Source organism: Pseudorasbora parva, chromosome 12 (genome assembly GCF_024679245.1).
Source record: "Pseudorasbora parva isolate DD20220531a chromosome 12, ASM2467924v1, whole genome shotgun sequence".
Taxonomy (NCBI): domain Eukaryota; kingdom Metazoa; phylum Chordata; class Actinopteri; order Cypriniformes; family Gobionidae; genus Pseudorasbora; species Pseudorasbora parva.
The window spans coordinates 28,525,226-28,546,323 of NC_090183.1; the positions used below are offsets into that span (position 1 = coordinate 28,525,226).

Below are 21,098 nucleotides of genomic sequence, written 5' to 3' on the forward strand. Positions count from 1 at the left end.
GTAAGCTTATCCTGAAACATACTGTATTCTTGTAGCTTTTTTTAGACAAAGTTTATAGGCACGGGTACATTATCAAAATGGTCAGAGAGTGAACAGACTTGCCTTAAAGGCTCTTTTGTTGGTGTCCCATGCTCGCTTATGGCTTAAATCCCACCTCAAAGACGCTATAGACAGCACTTTCTACTGATGGGGGCAGCAACTCGTGAGGACGGCCACTAAAATTGACTGAGCAAAGTGCTGAGTGATGACAGTCGATAATGTAGCACCTTGGTGATGTTCCAGAGGCAGGCCAGATCCCCCAGCATTAGATCCTGAGAAAGGAAGCTGTCATTAGGGCTTAAAGGCATGAAGGACAAAAGCACATTTAATCATGAAGTGCATCACGTGGCCAGCTCCCCCATCCAGCAAATCCAGCATCAGTATATGTAGAAATGAGTGCATGTCTGTGTGCAAATGTTGCAGAGGGACTTTTAAAGGATATCTGCACATGTAGACAATGCTGTCTCGGTCATGTGAGTGCACACAATGTAACTTTTTTTTTCCCCGCGGAAAGCGTAAACAGAACAATTGCATTAGTGATCCCATTTCATTATATCTGTCAGCCAGTCAGGCACTGCGTAGGGCTTTGACACGTGAAGGACTGTTTGATGAGAATTAAATAAATGGGTTGTCGATGTCTGCAGTTAGCAATTGCCCAGTGCATACCCTTGACTTTATTACACTTTACATCTGACACAGTGAAATGAGGACACATCTTTTATAGTAGAGACATCAATTATGGAGACCTATAAGGATTTTCTTTTTTTCTTTTTTCTTTTTGCACGAAAGGAAATTTCTGCCACCCTCATGTCGTTCTATTTACAATTATGCATTTGGCAGATGCTAACTGCACTCATACATTTATCAGTTTATGGATTAATTGGAAATCAAACTTAAGACCTTGCTAGTAGCATTATTTAGTGTTTAAGGTACTAAAATGCCTATGTTGTTGTTTTTGGTTGTTTCAATGTGTCCTTTGTTCTCACAGTTTCATTCCACAAGTAAGTAATGAGTAATATTAATTAACAACATGTACTTAGGGTTTGTTTTTAGTGTTTGTTGCTTGCAATTATGCATACTGCAGTAAGTACATGTAACATAAAAAGGACACTAACAATAGAAAAGTGTGGAAAGAAATCTTTGCTGTTCCTTTTCATACAAGGATAGTTTAAAGTGACCATAGTTCATAGTGACTTTTATGGTATTATTTTGTAATAATAAAAAAAAAGGCTAAATGTATCGGAAGACCGGTGAAAATTCTTATTTAGGTTATACTCTAAGACGTAGTTCTGAAGTACAGTATCCACACTGGTGTGGTGCACAAACTCCTCAAAACATTAGATTCATCCGTGCTGAGGTGCCGCCGATGCACAACTCGCGTACGGATGATAACTCCGCAAATAACTGCAATTGCAGGTTTCAAACAGAGATGGCAACACAGAGGCAGAACTTACAGACTGCAGCTTTAAATATTTAAAATTTGTAATTATTTTTAATCATTCAATACTCTCTATTATCTAAAGCTCTGAAATATTGTATGCAAAAACAATGTGTTGGGTGCATTGCTCAAGGTTTAAAGGGTTAGTTCACCCAAAAATTAATTACTCAGCCTCATGTCGTTCCAAACCCGGAAGACCTTTCATCTTCAGAACACAAATTAAGATATTTTTTTATGAAATCTGAGAGCTTTATGATTCCCCTCCCCCCATAGACTGCACTGCAACGTTATTGTCACTTCCAAGGGCCAGAAAGGTAGACAGCCTGGACCAACTGGAAAGTGGTAATTACATTAAGAGAGCTCTCAGATTTGATCAAAAATATCTTAATTTGGGTTCCGAAGATGAAAAGATGTCTTACAGGTTTGAAATGACATGAGGGTGATAAATTAATAACATAATTACATTTTTTGGATTAACTTACCCTTATGTCATTAATGGCAAACACTATCACCTCATAACCAAATTGCCCACCAAAATATGGAAAATGGAAAATGAGATTTAACAACTTTGTCTGTTCCTCACACAAAGCTATTGCACAGTATGCCTTCAGAGTTTGAATATAGCGCACGTCACAGACTGCTTTTATGGGTTCTTTTGGTTCTTGATGTGATTTGTAACTTTCTATTTATCAAAGGTAAAAAATGTTAAAATATTAAGTAGCACAACAGTTTTCAACATTGATAATAATACTTAATGTTTTATTAGCACTAAATCAGCATTTTAGAATGACTTTTAGGATCATGTGACACTGAAGACTGGAGTAATGTCTGCTGGAAAATTAGCTTTTCAATCACAGGAATTACATTTTAAAATTAGCTAAAGTAATAATAAACAAAACAAAAAACAAAAACAAAAAAACTGTTATTTTAATTGTAATATTTTACAGTAGGCTACTACTGTTTGTACTGTATTTTGAAGAAAAAAAAAATTCAAAAACATTTACAAAATCTTACTGAACTGAATAGCAGTGTTTGTAAGAGAGGTCATGTACTAGGAAGGAGAAGTTTGTGCTTAAAGCACAAAGGGAGTGATTAAATAAGATTTCTAACATCCTTGCTACACTTTTAAACACCTAGTTTTTCAGCAATTTTAGTGCTTGGCAAGTCTGTACGTCCTTATTCAAATCAAAACTTTGAAAAAAAAAATTCCTTTTCTTATTTAGTATTTTTGTCTCGTTTCCAGTACATATATATATATATATATATATATATATATATATATATATATATATATATATATATATATATATATATATATAAGAAACTGTATATATGATGCTTTTCCTAAATAAATAAATTACATAAGATATTTTTTTCTTGTTTTCTGGGGAAAAAATGAAGGGAGTTCTTGCTTAAAGGGATAGTTCCCTTTGAAATTAAATTTTGATATGTTTTAGCTTACCTCATGGGCATCTGAGATGTAGGAGTATTTGTTTCCCCAGTAGTTTCAATTTTGATCATTTTAGGTCAAACCGTTCTTGTCTGTGCCTCACATAATGCAGGTCTATGGTCACCGCTTCAAAGAGCATACACAGAGAAGTCCAAATTAAACAATCCCCCATCGTAAGTACACACTGATGGCCTAAGACACGAAACGAGTGGTTTGTGTGAGAAAACGAACAGTATTTATATTGTTTTTACCTCTTCTACACCACAGGAAACACGCAAGTGCGCCCTCGGATCAGTCGGACGTAGTGGTGTACAAGAGGTAAAAACGATATAAATACTGTTCGTTTTCATTTATATCGTTTTTACCAATTGTACACCACTATGTCCGACTGATCCGAGGTAAGCTAAAACATATCAAAATTTAATTTCAAATGGAACTATCCCTTTAAGCAAGAACTCCCTTCATTTTTTCCCCAGAAAACAAGAAAAAAATATATTTTTTTATAAAGGGAACTATCCCTTTAAACCAAGGAAAATGATCTGCCAATGGGGTAAGAATATAGTTTGGGACAGAAACAAGATTGTCTAAGAATTGTTTGATATTTGGACTGGAAACTAGACAAAAATACTAAAGAAAAGCTTTTTTTTTTTTTTTACAGTGTACATATGACTGGTGTATATTGAGATTCTGTAGTACTGACCTCTTAGAACATTGTCGAATGAGTTTTCATCAGTACGGCAATAACATTATATCTTTTGTGTTTTGGATTTGTAGCCTATTCCCAGCACATGGACAACCATATCAGCACCCAAAGCTATCTAAGTCAGCCATTAACCCCCGCCACCCCATCTCGGTACTCTCCTATCTCAAAAGGCATGCTGGGAGATGATGAGATCACAAGGTGAGCCTTTTCCCTCCCGATTTCATTGTCTTCCTAATCATGACATCCTTTTTTGCCATACGGTAACATTTGATGACTTCTGGTTCGGAGGTCGTCTTTGCAGTTCCTATTGTGCATTATGATTCCTATCCCTTGTGAAGTGAAATCATGGTTCATCACATGTGAAAGTCAATACAGACCTCATCTTAAACTCTTTCTATACAGCAGTCGTATTCTTTCAGTCGCTCTCATTTTTTTCATTACATCTTCGGTTGCTTTTTTGTTTTCTGATGCTTCTTTTCTCTATATCACTCTCCTGCAATTTGGAAGATAATGCTATACGTTTCATTACATGTAGCTTGGTGTGAAGACAGCTTCATAATTTTGGTGTAGATACAGTATGCTGTTCAAAGAGAATAGCAATTCTCTATACATGAGATAAGCCGATCGAGGTTAATGGCATTTTAGTACATACTTTATTTCTGCATAATGGTTCAGCATTTATATACTACAAAACAGATTATATACAACTCTTCACTCACACACAACTACTCGCATTAGTTAGATGCGTTATTAGTTAGTATGTCCTCATTCTGCTGCACTTGTGAATGAAAGTCATATCAGGTTTTAGGGGTTATTCACTTTATTTCCTGTTACTGAGGTACAGTATAGTAGAATTCAGTGTGTGTTGCTAACTTGCTATATAAACTACCAGTCATAAGTTTGGTTTCTGTAAGATTTTTTAAATGTTTTTGTAAGTAGTTTCTTATGCCCACCAAGACTGGATTTATTTTGATTAAAAAATACATATATTATGAAATATTAATACAATTTAAAACTTGTATCTCTTTTCTACTGTAATATATTTTCAAATGTTTATTTATGATGGCAAGGATGAATATTCAGCAACCTTTACCCCAGTCTTCAGTGCCACATGATCCTTCAGAAATAATTCAAACACTAAAGTCCCATAAATTCACAGTGAATAATGTTTTTTTGCCCATTACATAACTATTTTATCATATCCATGTCTGAAGTGTAAACTCACTTTTCTCATTTTTCACCTCTATAAATCCCCAGTATTTTTTTTTTTATTAATGTAAAATATTAAAAGAATTAGAGTGCTGTTGTTTACTCTGCATGCTTATGTTATTCAGATACCGATGAACTATTTTACAGCTTGGAATAACTAACAAAATTATGTTCATTATAAAAATGCCCATAGAAGTAAACAATTGTATTGCCTTTGCAGGTCTAGAAATCACACTTTCTAGAAATGCAGGTCTAGAAATAACTAAAAGTAGACTACCTCATACATCTAGACTGTGAGAAGCCTGCATGGTTCTTCAAAGTATAAAATAAAACAAAACAAAACAGTTGGTGATGCGAAGTAAAATAAGATAAGTAAAATCATTTATCTTATTTTCAATCATTTTAAGTCTTGAAACCCCTTTGTGGGTCCTGGGCCCCTGGTTAAAAACCATTGATCGAGGGCATTCGCAAGGACACATGCATTAGGGACATATGGCAGACCACTCAGTTTAAAATGTCCTCTGGAGAGCTGTTGAAGATAACACTTCATTTAGGATAAAGCCTCTTTGCTGTGTCCTGTTGACTGTTGTTTCTAATTCACCTGATTTTTTTGCTCATTTCGTAATAGTTGTCGTCAGTAGCGAGCGGTATTACGAGAGCCGGCTCATTCTGTGCAGATGATCTTGGCCAGAGCAACCATATATTTTGTCTGGTAGATAACAGTAGATACTTATCATGGACACGCACGCATACTGACTGGTTGTGCTTTACCATATTTAATCCCTTTTAATCATGGGGATTTATTTCCCATTGGAAGAATTCACCAAATACGTCATATTGATGTTAAAAACAACTTGCGTCATAAGCTGGCGTCATGATATGACCAACCAATCTGTGAAGTCAACTTTGGCAAATCTGATAAGCTTTGAATTAAGATTTAGGCCTAATTCTACAGAATGGATATAAAAATACACTGTTTTATTACTGAAATTGATGTAAATGTCACTTTACTCGACTGAACCTTTGTTATTAAAGCGTTTTAAGGCTTAAAAGATGTGTATAGCCATGTTTTTGAAAAAGAGTGCTACAGAAAATGTTACAGAGTTAGTGATATGAGGCTGTGCTGCCATCTACAGATTCCTAGATGTATGTTTCCCGAATATGCTGTCATTGCCAAATTAATATTTAGTTAATTTCTCCACCACTGGCACCAAAAATTTTGCTGAACGCTCTTAATTCTGTCAGGCTCCCTTTTTGGCTGATCATGATAGTCAAATATTTTAAAAGCACCACAGTGTTTACACTTTTCAGGGAGTCATCATACAAATGGCGTAATTATAGTTATAAATATAAATAAAAAATTTCACACATCACATTTACGTACATTTGTAACTGAAGATAGAAGTCAAGTAAAAAGGTGATGCAGCTTTGCAAATTGTGCAAATTTGCAAAGTGTCTCTTGTGTAGTTCATAATTTGTTCACTAGAGGGAGGTGTGGTCATTGTTTATTTTTATTAATGCAGCTATATACATCAGTCTTCATATTGAATCTTGCATTTATATTATGCAATATATTGCATTTATATTTTATTTTACTTCAGCTTTATTTCAACTACAATAAACAATTTTTTAAAACACATTTAGTACAAACCACCCCCCACCCCCCTTCTTGATTGTGTTTGTGGGCATGTCTGTCAGACGCTCAGACTAATAAATGCTGGTTTTGTTTTTTAGGGAGCCTAGGAAAATAGTCCTGCATAGGGGCACCACAGGACTAGGCTTCAACATTGTTGGAGGAGAGGATGGAGAGGGAATCTTCATCTCCTTCATATTAGCAGGAGGGCCTGCAGACCTCTGTGGAGAACTGAGGAAAGGAGACCGTATCATTTCTGTAAGAACATCGCATTATCAGCAATTGCTGCTCATTTGTCAATCATACTGAAATATTTTATACAATGTAAATTCATGCTTTGGCATTATAAACATAACCATGTCCGTGAAACGTTGATTTGAAAAGTGAATTTCAGAATGTCTTTGTATTTGGTGTAACCCCTATTTTTAATAGGGACAGCAGCAGTCAAGAAGCACTCAAGCTGCATACATTTTACAGGAATTGTTTTCCAGGTTTACAGTAGATTTGCATTTTCAGGCTATTGATCCTACTGGCTGTGTTTGGCATCAGTGTTTATTTGTGATACACATCATTAATATTGTATGTGCGTTGCAGGTAAATGGGGTGGACCTCCGCAGTGCAACGCATGAACAGGCGGCTGCAGCACTGAAGAATGCTGGACAGACTGTCACCATCGTAGCTCAGTACAGACCTGAAGGTGGGTCGGTGCTTCCTCTCCAAATATTTCGGACATTATATTTTCAAACTGACCAGCATGTTTCAACACTCTGACCGGCATGTTTCAACGTTTCTTAAAGGGATAGTTCACCAAAAATCATTTACTCACCTTCAATGTTTCTTTCTTTTGTTAAATGCAAAAAATATATTTTGAAGAATATGTGGAACCAAACAGTTGTGGAGCACCATTGACTGGCGCACCATTGATTCCAGGAGAAAGAAATTCATACAGGTTTAGACCAACTGGGTGAACTATCCCTTTAAACTTTCCATGTGACTTGATTTCATTCTAAACTAGACTGCTGGGCCTTTACTTTGCTAATATGACAACTTCAATTATTTTCTTTATTTCCTTTTATTATATAAGCGTCCGTTGTGTTTCATTACACTGCCACTAAATGTGCACTTGATTGAAGCCTAAACCTCGCCTAACTTTCTTTTATACTAATTAAATTGCCTCACATTGGTGTTTCCACAGATCTTGCTTTTCTTATTTGCAGATTTTAGAATCAAACTCTAACTTGCTGAGCGTTTAGTTGAAGATCTTAATTAGATGCATTGATGCAGCATGGCCTGAATACTACAAATGCTTATTTGTTCACAACTGGGCACAGCAGAAAGCCATTTCATGCATAGTGGACTGTGATAATGGGAAGAGAGTCAAGTGGCAGTGACACCGTGGATTTGATAGAAAAACATGTCATTTGTGTTGGGTGGATTATGATCTTGATAACCTGTCGAATACTGCTCTCATGAAGTAATATTAGTCGTGAATATTCTTTGTGAATTGTATTGTTCTTTAAACCCAACTGTGCTGTGCATTATAAAGTCAACTTGAAATGTGACTGCGATCTGTCATGCGATGAAACCGATTTTATATATATATATATATATATATATATAAACTATATATCAGACGGGATTTGATTTTATCCAACATAAATGTATTGGATGGTGAAAATTGTTTCCCTGAGAAACTGCATTAAATCCACTGATCTATATAAATGCATTGCTTATTGCGTTCTAAACTGCCAGCAGGCAGTGAAGCCAATGGAAGTGTTTGGGCAACCATCTTACTATTTCCTACCGACAGATGGGTGTAACAGTCACACATGAGTAGGTTTTAAGATATTTTGGAAACCATTGAAAAGCCACAGGTAGCTCAAATTGTTATTCAAATGTTTTTTACCTAGCATGACATTTTGCGTATATGAATCAAGTGTTATTTGTATATATTGCTGAGCTGATTATTCATTCAATGTTTAAATCTTTACTGCTTCCTAAATACATGCTGTTAACGAAAACATTTGAATTATTTACATTTACTGTATGAATAAAAACAATATTATATAACACCAACATAATTGCTAGAGATGCACGGATACTAAATTTCTTATCCGATACCGTTAGCCAATTATTCAAAACGATATCGACTGATAGTTCGATTTTTCTTTTGGAAGAGAAACCTCTCCCAAATAATGCTGCAAACTATACAGAAAACCCTCTCATTTAGTACACAATAATAGTGGTTGCAATTAACAACAAAGGTATTATATTATATTTATACTGCTATTTATTTTCAGATATAATAATTACACCCAGATAAAATGTGTACATACAACTCAGTTGCACACATAAGCTATAAGCATTGTCATCACAACAAATGTATTCATACATACATATATAATTGACAGAAAGTAAGCTCCTCTCTGGTGTTTCTTTATTGCGAACTAAGAAACTGTGAACATCAGATGACTTGCCTGAGACTAAATACAATCTTAAGTGATCTATTGTTTACAAGCTGTTTTATTGGCATCTATCCACTGTTGAAACACCCGATTGAGTGACTACATGAGTCATGATATGGATTTTGGTAAATTGTAGTGTATCTTTCAACATACCTTTTGATATTCATGCATGTTTTTCGAGATATAACTTGTATCAAAGTGGAAGAGATGACTGCAGCTTCAACTGAGATCCGTCACATCACATTTACTAGCGACAAAACAGCATTGTTTGAATTTCGTGATAAAATGGACAGAATTTGAAAGATGACACTTTTTGTTTCTTTTTAGAAGTAACAAAGTACTAGCCTAGAAATCTAGACACACCCTAGCGGCAGCAAATCTAATCTGCCCGCGAGTGTTGTCTAGCAACTCTCAATATACTTCTGAGCTGTAAACGCCAAACTCTAGTCGGGCCAATCACAGTCGGTGGGCGGGGCTTAACATAATTACTGCCGAGTTGCGCGTGCTTCTAGTAAACACAGAAACTGGCGAACGGCGGTCTTTCGAATCAGCTTTGACCGCAACTATGGAAGACTTGGATGTAAGCTTTTTTCTGAGAAAAGGCACTGAAGTCATTCTTAAGAAGGGAAGATGTGTTCTGAGTTTTGCCGACAGGATACGGCAAAAGTTTAATCTTTTAACCATAGACTGTAACTAGCTCTGCTTTATCATCGTTGCTCTGGTTGGTTGTAGCGCTATACAATTGCGTGAACGCCGTGCAGAGGGAGTTTGAAAGACAACCGTTTATCCCGGCCCTCGGACTGAGCTCTGTCAATGGTGAGTTTCCAGACCAAACATCTTGATGTGGGTCTGGCTTGTCACAGAACACAGTTTTTCCGCAACATTTAGCTTGACAAGATATAATCGGCCCTGATCATCGGCTGTGACAATAGCTTTTATTGGCCGAAACATCGGTGCAGCTCTAATAATTACATAACCCCAGTGAATAACTATATAATCATTGTGGCATTTGTATAAACGCTGAGGTGTCTCCTCTGTCAGCTGATATGATATTCTCTACTCTAATGAAGATGAACGTAACTTGTAATAAACAGGTGAAATTCTTAACTTAAAACAAATAATCATTTGCATTTTTTGGACATTTGCGTTGTAAGAATGCAAGAATTACTCGTGAACTCGTTAGGTCATGCTAGGTCATGTTATCTCATTTAAAAATCATATCTCATTAAAAAAATTCTTATTAAAATCAGATGATTTCCTTTTAAAATAACATTTTCACTTTAATACATTTTAACAATCCCCCCCCCCCCCCAAAAAAAAAAGAAGAAAAAAAGTTCTGAAATAAAGTCAATTATAATTTCATGTTGATTTTAAAATGTCAACATGCACATAGTGATTATGTGCCCAGTTCGCTGTATGGTGTTGTGGTCGTGACTCAGAGCAGCTTGGCTTCTTCACCCTGAGTTTCAGGTCTGCCCGTTCCTTCCTTCGCCTCGGCAGGCCTGGTTGCATTGTTTATTAAAATACCAATGGGGTGGTGATGACCCTAAGAGCTTTGGCTGGAGATAGTTTGAGAGGGTCTAAATTAAGCTTACAAACAGGTCTGTGTGTGTATGTGTGATCTGAGCTTCTTTCACACCCCTAGTGAGCATACGTGCATTTATGTAGCATCTTCTCTGTTTGGTGAAAGCTGTTGTCTTAGCGTGGCTCCTGAGCCTGGCTTCCTGTCCCTATCACGCTCTTCTGTTCATAGCCAGCACAGAGCAGCTCTGCCCTTCAGAATGGATTTAACTAACAGAACGTTTCAATCCGTAATAAATTGAAAAATTAATTTAGTAACAGTATTTTTCAGATTTATTTTATACTTTGGTTGAATTCATTAAAAATTCTTTATAATTGAATTATTATTATATATTTTTTTGCATTACTGTAATTGATGGCTTGACAGTGTGCTAAAAGTGTGTGTACAAACAAGCTAGCAACATGTTAAATCATTGTCAAGTGCTAAAACACGTTAGCAACATGCTACAATGTGATAGCTTTGTTAAAACTTGTTAGAAATAAGTTCAAATAAGCTAGAAAGATAGCAGTGACATGTTGAAACATGCTAATACAAGCTAGCAAAATATGTATGCTACAAATAAGATCCTAGTAACATACTTAAATGCTAGAATTATTTTAACAGTGTATTAACGTGTTAGCAATATGCTAAAACATTCTAGAAACTTGTTTTATTACCACAAATATTTAATTTCTTAATTCTTCTTTTTTGTTTTGATTTGAAATATTACCTGGGCATGTTTTGACAGATTTTGTGAGATTCATAGCATGTGATTCATAGCTCTCCTTGATAGCTGTTGATGAGTCAGTGTTGCTTTCCATGCAAAATCCACACACCTACTGTCATCTTGTGTTACAACACAGGTGTCAGTTTGCAAGGTGCTGCTTTGAGTTCAAATATAGATGTGGAAGGTTTCAATAATGCAGTAATGTTGATATACTGTAATCGTATTTTATTTCCACATTTGATCACAATTGATATTGAATTCATATTTCTTTTTTGCATTACATTAATTATGTTACCTCTACGGTGTGTAAAAACATGGTACAAACAAGCTAGTAGCCTAGTAAAAATGCTATTAAGGGCTAAAACATGTTAGCAACATGCTACAATGAAATAGCATTGTTAAACGCTAGAAATGTTAAAATAAGCCAGAAAGATGGCAGTGACATGTTGCAATATGTGGTAATACAAGCTAGCAACAAGTTAAAACATGCTAGAAAGATAATAGTAACATCCTTAAATGCTACACTGTAAAAATGTGTTGTTGTTTTTGGTTGGTTTAACTTAAAAAAGTAAGTTAAAATTTTGAGTTTATTGAAATTAAAAATTTGAGTTGATACAATGAAGGAAATTAGTTTAAAGGTCCTGTTCTTCGCGATTCCATCTTTCAAACTTTAGTTAGGGTGAAATGTTGCTGTTAGAGCATAAATAATACCTGTAAAATTATAAAGCTCAAAGTTCAATGCCAAGCGAGATATTTTATTTAACAGAAGTTCCCTTTCAAAGCCTACAGCGAACGGCCGGTTTGGACTATACCCCTGCACTTCCTTCAGGAATGACGTCACTAGAACCGTTTGTTGACTAACCCTCCGCCCACAAGAACACGCAAAATAGGGGGCGTGGTCTTGTTGCTCTCCCACGTGGAGAAGAGCGCACATTCAGCGCTTGTATCTCCCCGTTATGGTAAGAGGCGGGAGCTTTCCAGGCAAAGTGCGCTAAGCTGCTGTCCAATCAGAACACTGGAAGCGCTGGCCCAATCAGAACTCGTTACGTATTTCTGAAGGAGGGACTTCATAGAACAAGGAAATCATCAGGCCGTTTTTAGGACAGAGGAAACAGCGTTGTACAGATAAGTCAATTGTGTGAAAAATAAATGTTATATTGCACACTGTAAACATAATCAAAGCTTCGAAAACAAGCGAAGAACGGGACCTTTAATAAATAGAAACTCAAACTATTATTGTATCTGAACCACAAAAAAAAAAGATAAATCATGAAAATAGCACTATTTGGCATGTTTCACTGTGTCATCAGAAATAAAGCACACAATTACCCAATATGCTTACAAAATATTTTAATAATATTTTAATAAAGGTTGTCGAATCTCAAAAAAATTTCATTGTATTAACTCAAAATGTTAATTTCAATGAACTCAAAATTTGAAGGCAACCAGGTAACTTTTTTTCTAAATAGAAACATGTTAACAGTGTATTAAAACATGTTAGCAATATGCTATAACATGCTAAAAACGTGATTTTTTTCCGTGTGTGTGCGTGTGCGTGTGTGCGCGTGTGTGTATGCGTATGCGTGTGTGTGTGTGCGCGCGTGTGCTTGTGTGTGTGTGTGCGTGTGCTTTTGTGTGTGTGGGTGCCTGCGTGCGTGCGACCTGGTAATCCCTACGTTATGGGGACAAAATGGACATGGACATTTTTAGGTCCCCATGAGGAAAACATCTTATAAATCACACAGAAGGAGTTTTTTTTTTGAGAAAGTAAAAATGCAGAATGTTTCCTGTGATGGGTAGGTTTAGGGGCAGGGGCAGTGTAAGGGGATAGGATGTACAGTTTGTACAGTATGAAATCCATTACGCCTATGGAAAGTCCCCATTAAACATGAAAACACGACATTTGCGTGCGTGTGTGTGTATGTGTAACTTTTCATTTATTAATTCTTGACAGATTGACAGATTTTGTGAGACTTACCCAAATGTCTGTTTAACATTTTCCATAGCGTAGTCTGTCATCTCCCCTTGATAGCTGTTGATGAGTCAGTGTTGCTTTCCATGCAAAATCCACACACCTACTGTCATCGTGTGTTACAACACGGGTGTCAGTTTGCAAGGTGCTGCTTTGAGTTCAAATATAGATGTGGTTTTAATAATGCATTGTAATATTGATACCCTGCAGTTGTATTTTATTTCCACATTTGATTAAAACTGATATTATGAAATAATATGCAACCCATTTTGGGGGCATTTGTGACCAGCCACTGCATTGCAGTGAAGTTACTGCATTGGACGTTACATGTTTATAGCTGTGACAGAGAGATGACTGACCTCCACGTGAATCTGTTTGTTGTCCAAGCAAGACATCTCATCAACATGCTCTTCTGCCCAGTATTCAATCAGCAATCTGGAGATCGGTCATGCCCAATGAGGCGGCCACAGGTGCGAGCAGGGTTCAGGCAGCTCCCTGTGGGGAGAATGAGCTGAGATTAGATCCAACTCCCTCTGCTCTCCATATGCAGTGTGTGACAACATGCATAATAAAGCATCAGAAAGAACAGACACAGCACTCAGTTTGACCAATGGCTGCTGAGGGAGGACCTTGTAAACTCTCCAGGGCTTCTCATAGTGAATTTGTCTATGCTTCATGGTGTTTTTCATTAACTGCGATAACCAGATGCTTTATATATCTAACTAACAGATGTTGTGGTGGAATGATTTAACTGAGATGAGATGCGGTCATTCCAGAGCCTCCATCTTGTGACATGAGAAACAAATGCCATTAAATGTACACTGATGGTGGTGTTTGGATAGGAAATGAAACCCCTCAGGGCCAGACTGCTTTGATCAGAGGGATTTAACGGCTCTGAGGATCTGTGCTGGAGCTTAAAGACATCAGTGTCTGACACACACACAGCTGGGCTAAGCACAAGTCCCGCTTCAGTGACATGCCCTCCAGTTATTTACAGAATTAAAGAGAAATTGACCCATTTTACTATACCTCAGCTCAAACAAATGCATTGTACTTTTAATAGGACCGTACAGACAGTGAAAGCAGTGCTTGACTTGGCTATTTCCAATCAGATTTATAAGAAGGGATGCGATCAAATAATGCTTCAGTGCCGGCATGTCTTCTTATTGTAAGCAATTATTAGGCTTGCCGCTTCATTGCAAAATAAAATGTGACCAACCACCAATAACAGCTGTCAAATATCACCACTGTTTGAGCCGCACTTTATGTCATTAATAATTGCCATAGTTTAATTCTGTGAGTCTGCCTTTCTAAGTCACTTCCTCTGCCTCATTTATGTGGATTTTTTTGTTCTACATAAAGGTGGGAATTTTTTTGTTGTGAAAACTTTTGAATAAATAAATTACATAATTATATAATTATAATATATTACGAGCATATTATCATAGTTGTACATGTAATTTTTTTTGTAAATTAATTAATTACTATATAATTGTACATTTAATAATAATAAAATATTATTAGTGGTATTGAATCGTTTTTTTTAAATATAAATAGCTAGTATATAGAGAGCTGATTGTACAGTATATGTAACAAATATTTATTGTAAAATTATTGAAATGCCACACTTATTGAATTGCTTAATCAATATTTTACACAAGTTTATGCTGCAATACTGTAAGTGTTTCTCCCCAGACCATGGAAAATCCTGGAGTTCCTTATTTATGCACATTTGGGCTTGTTTTGTCAGACCAGGTTGCTTGCTTTTCTTGCCAAATCTGGCAACACTGTAACACATCGATGGCATGTATAGCAGCAGCGCTGAGGTTTTACTGTGCTCGTGTCAAAAATGAGTTAAGCTTCTTTTAATGCCTTAAGGAGATGACTAAAGTATTAGTCAATGTTATGTATAAACTGAGAGTGCTTTAGCCACATACATTAGCGCCGCACACAGACTACAACGATAAACTCAGTAAGATTAACAACAACTAAATCCTTTCTCGCACCTTGTTAATATTCACATATTCATGAGATCACAGCTGTCTAACTTTGATTTGATGATGTAGAAATTTTGTGACTGTAAATGTGTTTTTCTTTCCTTATTCTGTCTACAAAGCACTGCTGAAGTGATTCCTGGCCAACACATTTTTTATTTTCAATTTTTTTCAAGCAGAAAGTCACACCATTTTGAGGTGCTTTCGAGAATCAGGGGCATTAGTACTGATACTCTTCATTAAGGATGCACAATATTAGTTCATTATCAGTTACCGGCGGTTTGATGCAATTTCCAATTTTTTACATTTACGTTGTCTTTGCCGTCATCTAACACTCACTTAAAATGAATCTTACATGACATTTAATTATTCTTAAATGTAATCGTTAGCAGTTCTCTGAATTAATATCCGTTTTATACTTAAGTTCATTTGAAGCACTTTAATATTGCCCATTTGTTTATTTAATAGGTATTATATGAAAATAATGACTGTCATCACAATTACAATTGTTCATACTGAGGAAGTATTAAACTTTGTAGCTCACTTGTCCTGCACCATTTGTCCTATGGACATGAATTATACCTCAAATCGTGCATTAATTTAGCTTTGACTATTGTGCCATAATGCCATTTCTATATATAAAAGCTCCTAATGATTATTCATTTTTTCATTCTTTTGAAACGTGACTCAAAACATATTATTTCCTCTCTCTGCCTGCCTCCTTTTCAAGCTTTCTGAAAGCCCCTTAATTGTTTTGTTTGACACAGAATTGTTTGACACTGAATTGGTGACGATAACACTCTGAATTCTTCATAACACGAAAGCCTTTCAGTGTTCTATGGTAGCACATGCATCATTACTCCCATTAAACTAATCATTCAAAACCAATCCTGGGAGAAATAGCATTTTGTTTCCTGTCGTTTCATCTGCGTGGACTCAGTGAGCAGTCATGAAAGTTCTCCAGTCTTCATTATGAATGACTTTGCGCTTCTGCTATACCTAATTATAAACTTTTGTTCATCACCAGAGACTTGCACGCATCCATTATATCTCATTGTCTAATGTTTATCTACCAAGGGAAGATGTGAATACAGAGAGAATACATGACAGTGAGATCATTTATTGAAGATAATTTAATGTTTTATAGTACTTATGAAATATCCATATTGTCTCATCAGATACAGTTCTTAAAGGCATAGGTTCATATCTTCAACAATACAGTAACGTGTGTATGTTTATTAGATATAGATGCTCAGAAACAATGTATTTATTGTATTTTACTTACTTTTACTTTGTTTTGTCCATGTCCCCACTTTTCAAAATGCTTATAAATCATACAGGATGAGTTTTTTTAGAAAGTAAAAAAGCAGAATGTTTCCTGTAATGGGTAGGTTTAGGGACAGGGGCAGGGGCAGTGTAGGGGGATAGAAAATATGGTTTGTATGGTTTAAAAACCGCTACGCATATGGAATGTCCCCACATTTCACAAAAACTACTGTTTAACTCAGAAGTTTAGATAAGATCATTTTCTTTTTTATTTGATCACAATTACGTTAATGTAATGGTGGATTTTTACCAATGGTGGAAACCATTTCACTCCTTTGGTTTGAGCTTTTTCTTTTCTTTTTTCATGTACCCAAGAATTATGTACCGGTAGTTGTAAACAGAAATCCCGGCAGTTTATTATGAAATATTCCAGGTCTTTCTTAATAAAATTTTTTAAAAAAACTTTAATGTTTTGTTTCACACACACACACAAAAAAATGTTTTTCCGCTGTCCCCAATGTCACTTTCCATCCTGTTAGCATTTTCTAGCGTTCTTTTGAAAAAGTCAATTTTGGTGAGAAAACCAGTAATGTAATATCAGTTGGATTTGATGAATTGGGATGATGTGTGATATTAGTTTTTTTTTTTCTCTGTCATACTAGTAAATAAATGAAAATAATGAAGTTCAAGTTGACACCTCATTTAAGCTACACAGTAACTCTGATTCCCTAAGTGAACATTGACTATAGCTCTTTATTACCATACAGTTTGGTTTCTTCCTGCCAATTCATGATGTTGTGTAAATAAGTTTTAAATAATTAAAGGCATAGTTCACCCAAATATTATATTTCGGTCTTTTACTCACCCTCATGTTCTTCCAAACCTGTATGATATTCTTTCTTCTGTAGAACAAAAAAGATCAGTGGTCACCAAAATGGTTTCAACATTCTTCAAAATATCTTATTTTATGTTCTAGAGAAGAAAGAAAGTAATACAGGTTTGGAACAACATGATGGTGAGTAAATGATGATAACTGCACATGCAGACCAAAGTGCTGTATAATCAACAACATACAAATACATACATTACCATAAAACAAGATAACCCAACAAGGGGATCAACTAAAACACACACAGACTAGTCCAAATCCTTGAAGGCTAATGACAAGAAGTAGTTTTTAACCCCAGCTTTAAATGCGTTTATAGATGTAACCGCTCTAATCATACGGTGGGCTATTCCAACACTTCAGACCCGCAACACCAAAGGCCTGATCCTCTGTCTGAGAAAGAGTCTGAGAACTCTCAAAGCCTGAGATGTTTAGTGAAGAGTAATAAACTCAAGAGATGAACCATTCCATGCACTGCTTTAAAAACATACAGCAGTACCAAGTCTACATGGCACCTGAGCGAGAACAGAATTGAAGAGATATTATCACACTTTTTAGCACTCACAAGTAGCCTGGCCCCACATTTTGGACTAACTGTAAGTGTGAAAAAATACAGAGATGTTAATATAACAGGGTTCCCATGGGGTCTTAAAAAGTGTTACATTTCAAAATCAAAATTTTAGGCTGTAAAAAGTCTTAAATCCGCTGAAGTATTTTAGTTCTAGGTCTTAAATAATAATAAAAAAGTTCCTATTTTTTCATACGTCCATGTAACGCTACCTCTATTGCTCATTGAAATGTTCCCACTGTGTGTGTGTGTGTGTGTGTGTGTGTGTGTGTGTGTGTGTGTGTGTGTGTGTGTGTGTGTGTGTGTGTGGTAGTTCAAAATATACATATGAAAGACATTCACATAAATCTTTAACCGTCAGAATTAGTTTTAAACGGGCAAGAGAGTTGATCTGAAAAAAGAAAAACAACAACTCTCAACCACAGCATTGATCTGTTTGTCGGATTTCAGTTCTGTGTCAGACACGGCTCCTAGATTGCTTATTTAGTCATGACAATAGGTAGCCTGACAAGCCAGACCCACATCAAGATGTTTGGTCTGGAAACTCACCATTGACAGAGCTCAGTCCGAGGGGCGGGATAAACGGTTGTCTTTTAAACTCCCTCTGCACACAATTGGACAGTGCTACAACCAACCAGAGCAACGAAGGTGAAGCGGAGCTAGTTGACCGATTAAACTTTCACCATATCTGGTCGGCAAAACTCAGAACACATCTTCCCTTCTTAAGAATGATTTCAGTGCCGTTCTTTGTTCTTTTCTCAAAGAAAAGCTTAACTCCGGTCTTCCAGAGTCGCGGTCAAAGCTGATTCGCAAGACCGCCATATAGCTTCTTTATTTTCAAGTAGCAACCAACTCTGCCGTCATGATGTTAAGCCCCGCCCACTGACTCTATAAATAATGTGATTGGCCTGACCAGAGTTTGGTTTTTACAGCTCTGAAGTGTATTGAGAGTTGCTAGATGACACTCGCGGCAGATTAGATTTGCTGCTGCTAAGGTGCGTCTAGATTTCAAGGCTAGACAATAGGCTGACCATGGACCTAAATAAGTAACACTATCTGAGCATCTTCTAATAGGCCTGAAGATCATAATCTCTGATTTTCTTCAGTTTTACTGAACTAAATTTCGTGCCTTCCAACTCTTAACCAAAAGGGAGTTAGAAACACAAATCTCCTCCCGATTGTAAAGGGAGATAAATTGGTGTGTCATCGTCATAAAAATGGTAGGACATGCTGTTTAAAAGAAAAATATATATACAGAAAACAAAATAGGGCCAATAACAGATCCCTGGGGATCAACTGAACATGATCTGTTCGCAAGTGGTTACAAAATTAACCACTTTAATGGTTTATCCCATGGATCCCAGCCTAATTAGATAAATGCTTTATGAGAATCACATGGTCTGTTGTATCAAATGCTGCACTCAAGTCCAATAAAACCAGGGCTGCCAAATTACCTGCATCTCTGGTAATACATAGACTTATCTTTTACAACTCTTAAAAGTGCAGACTGTACTGTGAGCCTCTCTAAAACGTGAGAAAAATTTATTTGTGGAGCTCATTCTTTCCTAAAAATTACATCAACTGTGACACAACTATCTTTTCTAAAATTTTGGGGTGAATTATTACTTTTTAGAGCATATGCATTACCAGATCCATGTACACTATCAGTCAAAAGTTTGGACACACTTTCCAATCAAAGAGAATGGAAAAGTGTGTCCAAACTTTTGACTGGTAATGTATATTTATAGAAATCGTAGCAAAACCGTACTTTTATTATTTATTTGTTTTACAAAAGTGTCTGCATAACAGGAATGTCCATGTCATGTGTATTATTTTTTTTTGACCTGCCTAAATCCTTTTCCCAAATGAATCCTGTGGATTAGCAACATGTTCAGCCACGTGTACTGTGTGTGCAGTTGGGCTAAATTTGCTGTAACCCAGCAGATCCTCAGAACCCGCACGCCAAGCTTCCGTTGCTGACAAATATCGTCACAAGCCTCATGTGCTCTTCTGTTTTTAATTCACTCTGTGTTCACATTTACTTCATTTCTTTTGTTTGGTAAAAAGTAAAGCGATGTCTTGTACCAAACAAGCCAACATGTGTTAGAGCTGTGACTTCAACAGAAAGAGAGAGCGCGTGAGCGAGAGAGAGAAAGAGAGGGAGGGGTGAGCGAGCAATTCAAGCACTGTTTAGTCCATTAGCATCTGTTATGTCGCCGTGCTGTAGGTGCTCAGAGAGGCTTTGCGTGGAAGCGTCCAACTAAGGCAAGTTACACACGCATACACGCGCTCGAACACACATTCGCACACTGGGAGAGCAGCTGGGTGAGATTTGGGAGCTGTCCTCCAGCACCACAACACAATTGAACTCGCATGGAGGGGTAGAGACAAACACGGAGAACACCGCTCGGCAAACTCTTTCACTCTCTCTAGACTCCTGGACGGCTCTAAGAAAGAGTCTGTAAGTATGCTGGTTACCTTTGAACACTAGTTTGTAGCGAGAAGGTGTTAAATTATTAATTCAAAGATGATTTAAATGTGAATGCTGAATGTTAAATTTGAATGACGAATGTAGCATAGTATAGTAGTTGTGTTTTTTTGTTGTTTATAGAGGAGTTCTGACGGACTTGGTTAAAAGCATGTTGACATTTTTTCTTGATTCAAAGCTCTTTATCGAGACACTTTTGGCTGTGCAAATTATAATGCCAAGATATTGCTCATGTCCTATAGCTTGAATGTATTTCTTACCTCCTCTGAGATCTAACATAGGGAAAGAGCAGGAGGGTTATGTGAGTTAAACCACTGAATAATTCATAGACATTTTCACTGTTTCAGTCTAGCGTGAGCAAACCCTCCTCACGCAGTTTGAGTTCTGGGAAAGGATGATGAAACCAGCAGATCTATCTCATTAAATAAGATTTCTGTATATCCATGCTCTCTAGTCTCTACCACTTTACGGTTTGCACAGCTGTGAATATGTTGATACATCTGTCTGCTTTTTAGCTCGACTTACCTCAAACAGAGGACTTTCACTTTCTCCTAAAGCTCTTAACCACACAGTCTTATTCTGTCCCACTTTTCTTCCACATCTCCGTCAATATTACCGATCCACCCTGAAGCTGTAGGTGTGTGAGCTGTTTTTCCTTGTTGTTTATCTCTTCTCAGCAGGACAGCATGTGTAATGTAC

At 36.5% G+C, this 21,098-nt stretch overlaps 1 protein-coding gene and 1 long non-coding RNA gene across 23 annotated transcripts in view; one reads left to right on the plus strand and one right to left on the minus strand.

Moving 5' to 3' along the window:
* Positions 1 to 21,098, plus strand: part of dlg1a (discs large MAGUK scaffold protein 1a) — a 167,489-nt gene that overhangs the window by 121,607 nt on the left and 24,784 nt on the right. For 20 of the 22 annotated variants that reach the window (XM_067459728.1, XM_067459705.1, XM_067459706.1 and 17 more), the window contains 3 exons: positions 3,702 to 3,828; positions 6,574 to 6,730; positions 7,067 to 7,169. In XM_067459728.1, the coding sequence (XP_067315829.1) occupies positions 3,702 to 3,828; positions 6,574 to 6,730; positions 7,067 to 7,169 (387 nt within the window). The other 2 variants (XM_067459727.1, XM_067459726.1) reach the window with 2 other exon arrangements.
* Positions 6 to 21,096, minus strand: LOC137094263 (uncharacterized). The gene is made up of 4 exons (XR_010908627.1): positions 20,925 to 21,096; positions 13,557 to 13,692; positions 13,204 to 13,348; positions 6 to 311 (listed from the first exon to the last, which is right to left on the minus strand). It is a non-coding gene; the product is annotated as an uncharacterized lncRNA (long non-coding RNA).